Source organism: Triticum aestivum, chromosome 3B (genome assembly GCF_018294505.1).
Source record: "Triticum aestivum cultivar Chinese Spring chromosome 3B, IWGSC CS RefSeq v2.1, whole genome shotgun sequence".
In the NCBI taxonomy this organism is placed as follows: Eukaryota; Viridiplantae; Streptophyta; class Magnoliopsida; order Poales; family Poaceae; genus Triticum; species Triticum aestivum.
This window is the reverse complement of record NC_057801.1, coordinates 817319348-817324880: the sequence shown is the minus strand read 5'-3', so window position 1 is coordinate 817324880 and position 5533 is coordinate 817319348. Positions and strand designations below refer to the sequence as shown.

General features: G+C 45.5%; 1 protein-coding gene across 1 annotated transcript; it reads left to right on the top strand.

Annotated features, from left to right (window-relative positions):
* Window positions 1–2588: 2588 nt before the first annotated feature.
* Window positions 2589–4784, top strand: LOC123072635 (metacaspase-1). Its single transcript, XM_044496235.1, has 5 exons — window positions 2589–2992; window positions 3072–3405; window positions 3910–4027; window positions 4114–4308; window positions 4396–4784. Exons 1-5 carry the CDS (start codon window positions 2659–2661, stop codon window positions 4453–4455), a joined length of 1041 nt encoding a protein of 346 aa, XP_044352170.1. The 5' UTR covers window positions 2589–2658; the 3' UTR covers window positions 4456–4784.
* Window positions 4785–5533: the final 749 nt, after the last annotated feature.

Below are 5533 nucleotides of genomic sequence, written 5' to 3'. Positions count from 1 at the left end.
ACCATTATAGTTCATAAAGTGTAACACAAGATGTTTATTTTTTAGTAGGTTTTCAACTGGATGTTTTCCTCTGCCTTACTGGACTCCATCATTGATCTATACACTAGTGAATTACGCTCTTTCTTATGAATTTTTTACACACAAATTTTTTAATACTAATGGTATAGTAATTTTAAAGATTACACCGGAAATGTCTTGGATAACAACGCTTAGCTCGATGTGATGATCTTTGAAATTGTAACAAGTGCCTTTTCAACAAAAAAATATGGGGAATGTGAAAGTGTCTTTGCGACATGTCTTCTTTAGTTCACTTCGTGTCAGTTCTGTGAACATTGGTAAAATGTTGATCCGGGTTTCTTGAAAGTCCTATTAGTTTCGGTTAAATTTGGCTATTAATTATTTTGTAAGGAACACAAATGGTATTTTTTTCATCTTGTTTCATGCTTGCTCTATCATTGGTCATTGGGTAGGCTTACAAAGGGACACAATGAAAGATGCTCTCACTGAAGCCTCCCGACAATTGTGAGTTAAGAATGTGTGGCCTTCAACTGTGAGTATGATGTGGACGCCCGCCATTATGTTTTTGAGGAATGTGTGAAATGTCCAAGGCATGAATCCTAGTTATGTTGAAGACCATTTTTTTTTCTTCTCAAAAGGAGCCTCCCGTCCTGATTTCACTTTCATGAAACCAGAGGATCACAAATATAACACAAATTCTTAATTCTATGGGCACAACCCGCCTAGAACTCAAACCACACACTCCTAAGCTACATAGACCGAGCAAACTATATCATAACTTAGCGTAGAGAAGGAGGGGAATTTCATTGAACGAAAGCAGCAAGCGCGACATGATACATGGTGATTTCTTTTTTCTTCGAATGCACAGGCTAAATAGGAGGACTTCAACAATCCACACAATCAGCTGTACGGCAGCAATAACTAGATAAGGGGCAGAGTTGGAAATCTTTGCTAAATAAAGGAAACTCATATAGTAAATAGAGTAACAAGAGAGAAGGTTATACACAAACTAATGTGAACCGGAGGGAGTAAGCCGTTAGTTGCTACACCCAAAACAAGGCCTTCGAGTTGTCCCTTTCTGTAGCAACACCCACATACATCAATGAAACGACAAACAAGGTAGGCAACACTAGCTGGATATCCACCAAGCGGCTAGCTTGATAAGCTACCAACAAAAACTTGCAAACACTAGCTGGATATCCAGAATGAACATATTGAAAAACAGTTTTATTGTGTTTGTAAATTGCAAAAAAAAAGATTTCCTATCATGATAAGTTTCCTAGCTCAACCAGAAAATGTAACTGCCCATTTTTTTTGGAACATACCTAACAATCGTTTTGATATCTCTAGCATACCCAAAGCAACTCCAGCAATATTCCAAATATAATTAGCCAGTGGACACACAAAGAAGATGTGCCCCGTTGTTTCGTGATCGACAGAAAACTCACACAAATCTCCATACCATCTCTTTTTAATAAAGTGTGTCTAGTATGTTTTTTCTGTGAGGAAAACTTCTTATCTATTCATCGATCAACTGTCAAGGTAGTACAAAGAATACCAGAAGTAAAAAAATACATATAAATCTGTAGACCATCTAGCGATGACTACAAGCACTCTGGAGCGAGCCGAAGGCGCGCCACCGTCATCGCCCCTCCCTTATCGGAGCCGGACAAACCTTGCTGTAATAGACAGTCAGGAAGATGTCGTGCTAAGACTCCATAGGACCAGCGTACCAGAACAGCAATCGCCACCGACGAAGAGAAGTGTAGATCGGAATCATCCAACCTGTACACACATGGACACTGACCAACGAAACCGGATCCACGTGGATCCACCAAAAACAAACGCTGACCGAATCCCATGAGATCCATCGGAGACAAACCTCCACACGTCTAATCCTATTATTCACTGAATAAGCGTAGATTAGTGGTAGTTTCAGCTTTTCAAAATAGTCTTTCACCCTGCTTTATAAATAATAAAGCCACTGCAATATCAGCTTCTACAACTGTATATAATGAAAGTTAGTAACTCTCTTCGAATTCCAGAAGATGTCCTTAGTAAATACACCATGTTTACTTAAAATCCACTCCACTCTGTCAGGCGCATCTGATAGGACACATATCTTGATTACGCTAAGCTTAAGGGCTTCCATTGCATATAATGTGTTCTTGCGAGGGAATCTACTAAAGATTTGTCAGAGTCATGTGCTAATTATTTTATGGAAGTCATGTGTCAATTTCCCGCCAAAAATAGAAAAGAATCCCACAAAAGAAGAACACACAATAATATTAGCAATAAAGAAGAGCCACATACCCATTTCCACTTGTGGTTTGGAGTATATGCATAACATCAATCGCGTTCTCTTGAAAAAGCAGAGAGGAACACACATGAAAACAGAAATGTTCCACCGACAACAATATATGCCCATTTCCACCGAAGCAATCCTTTCTTTTCTGAAACAGAATACTTGAATATATAAATCTTAGTGCACCGGTATCACCATGCGTAGCTTCCATCATTAGTTGATCCAGGTGCTATATAAAGTGCGGGAGGAGCCAGGGGCTGAGGCAGTGCAAGCAAGCAAGCAGCGCTCACCCAGTAAGCTAACGAACCCGACGACCCCCCTCTAGCTCGGCAGCCATGAACTGCGGAAGGGGTCCCGCTCCGGCGACGATGGTGCGCTGCAGGCAGTGCAGCGCCAGCGTCGCCGCGCCGCCCGGTGCCTGTGCCGTCCAGTGCGCGCAGTGCTGCTGCGTGACCCGCGTCGGCGGGGCTGGGCGACAGCTCAGTGTGATGCGCCCCATCCCGAACTTCGGCGGTGGCCGCGGCAAGAAGCGCGCCGTGCTCGTCGGTATCAAGTACACCAAGACGCGTGCCTGCGAGCTGAGGGGTCCCATCAACGACGTCAAGTGCATGAGGTACATCCTCACCGAGCGCTTCGGCTTCGCCAACGACTGCGTCCTCATCCTCACCGGTACCAATAATCCAACATCTTTTCTTGTTTGAGCAGCAGATGATTTCTTTTGCTTACACGTACGTTCTTGTTGGTGTAGATGAGGAGAGGGACCCGTGCAGGCAGCCGACCAAGGCCAACATCCGCATGGCCATGCACTGGCTGGTGCAGGGGTGCAGCTCCGGCGACTCCCTGGTGTTCCAGTTCTCCGGCGCCGGCGCGCAGGTCCCCGACTGCGACGGCGACGAGCGGGACGGCATGGACGAGGCCATCTGTCCCGTGGACTCGTTCCAGCAGGGCCCCATCCTGGACGACGAGATCAACCATGCCATCGTCCGCCCCCTCGTACACGGCGTCAAGCTCCACGCCATCGTCGACGCCTGCCACAGTGCCACCGTCCTCGATCTCCCATACCGGTGCACCTTCTCCAAGCAGTGAGTAACTGACTAACTAAGGGCATCTATAGCAGATCCCGTAAAATTCAAGCTTGAGAAGCAAAAGTGACTTTTGAGTACAAAAAAACCCAACTAGCAGATCCCTAAACCCAAATTTTATTCAAATTTGAGGCTTTCACTCCCTAAAAATCTGCTAGAAACATGACCAAATTTAGTAAAGTAGGATAGAGAGCATTTTTTGCACTTTAAGTATAGATGCCCTAACCTCCATCCCTCCCATACATATCCCTATGCATCTACTTAATAAGCCATCCGCTAGTTGTTTCATGCCTTCATAAGGTTTTCAGTTTCAGTGAGATGTCAATGAAATCCACTGAATTTCAATAATTTTAGTGGAAACAAAAATATTTACCTCTTGATCAAAATATTTGTAGACTTTCAGTTGCACAAAAGAAATCAATAAATTTGAAGTGAAAATTTCAGTACTTTGACCAACTCGTAGAGGCTGAAGTATTTCTGCAACGGAAATTCGAATTAATTCAGGTACGGGTGCTTGAGGTGGATGGACGAGCGCCCTCTGAATGGCGCCTGCAAAGGCACCAGCGGAGGCAAGGCCGTGCTCATCAGTGGCAGCAGCAACGGGAAGACCCAGATGAGCGTGGTCGGCATCCGTGCATAATCCCTTGTTGCTTTTTATTTTCAATATACATATATTTATGTAGCTAATTCGTGCGTGCGAGCATGCAGCTGCCAGAGCCCAATGCCACGATCGGTGCCCTGACGCACAGCTTCATCAAAGCACTCGAGTGCGAGCCCGGTACCACCTATGGCCACCTGCTCACCTCCATGAGGACCACCATGCGCGCCGGCGCCGGCGACTGCAGCCTGCAGGGCCCCGTCGGCTGCTCCATCCGCAAGGTGGCCAACTTCAGTGGCGTGGAGGTGAGTGAGCCCATCACCTTTTCTTGCTCCACAACCAATGACGGCAAGTGTTTACTAACATATATACACGATTGGTTGACTCTGCAGGAGCCCCAGATGTCTTCTGCTTGCAAGTTTGACATCAACTGTGAGCCCTTCTGCATGTAGAACACGCGTGCGGGTTCGTCGTCGCTGCTGCAATCGACGACTACTATCTAGCAATCGGCTAATCATTGACCGTATCGAGATAGTCGAACACTGCTGGGTTAAATAACTATGATGATGCTTGCTACTATAATGTGTGTGATGTATCACCTCACCTGCCGCCATGCCTTCAAGAATGAGCGTAGCTCCTATAATTAAGGCACTCCAAGAACTTGTTCTCTATGGTACTGCACGTTCTACGTACGTGCGTACCTCACTGTAATAAGGCGTTGTGGTGGTGTGTGTCGTCTCATGCTCGATGTCCTCTTAATAAACATATCAAGTTCTATGCTGCTTCGTCTCCCAAAGTGATACGTAATTAAAAGCAGTCCAAATTATGAAAAACTATGTTATCAAGTGGTGTGAAGTGTGATGAAACTGAAATTCAAGGATTGCCTGTTGTTCAGAACCCCAAGCCTTCTCCTTTTTTTCCTGGAAAAAGCAATTGTGTTGTAGTATTTTATTGATGATGAAGAAGAACACGTTACAAAGTTCAGAGTAAGCACTCAAACACACAACAGACACCACAACTACAAGGGCAAGGAGGTCTTCGGCTTTCATCACCATATAACCAAAGCAATGCCGGCGCCTTTAGCTTGACTGTCCGGTTGTCACCCGACAACACCCTTTAAAGAGAAGGGCTAGTGTCGTATGGGACCACTGGTGGAAAAAGGGCCTTTGGTCGCGGTTCGCAACTGCCATTAGTCGCGGTTGCGCAACCGCGACCAAACAGGCGCGACTAAAGGCCCCCCCTTTAGTCGCGGTTGCTTAAGAACCGCGACTAAAGGCCCGTCCACGTGGGCGCCAGGCGGCCGTCGGGGCGGAGGACCTTTAGTCGCGGTTCTTCTGGCCAACCGCGACTAAAGGCCGCCGCAGGTTTAGGGTTTTAGCCCCCCCCCCTCTAAACCTGTTTTCTGTTTAATTTGTATTGTTTTATTTCTTTTGTGCTTTATTTTAATTTTGAAGGAGTTTCACATATTCTACGGTACTACATACATGCATATGAATGTACAATTTCAAACAAATTTGAAATTAGAACCAA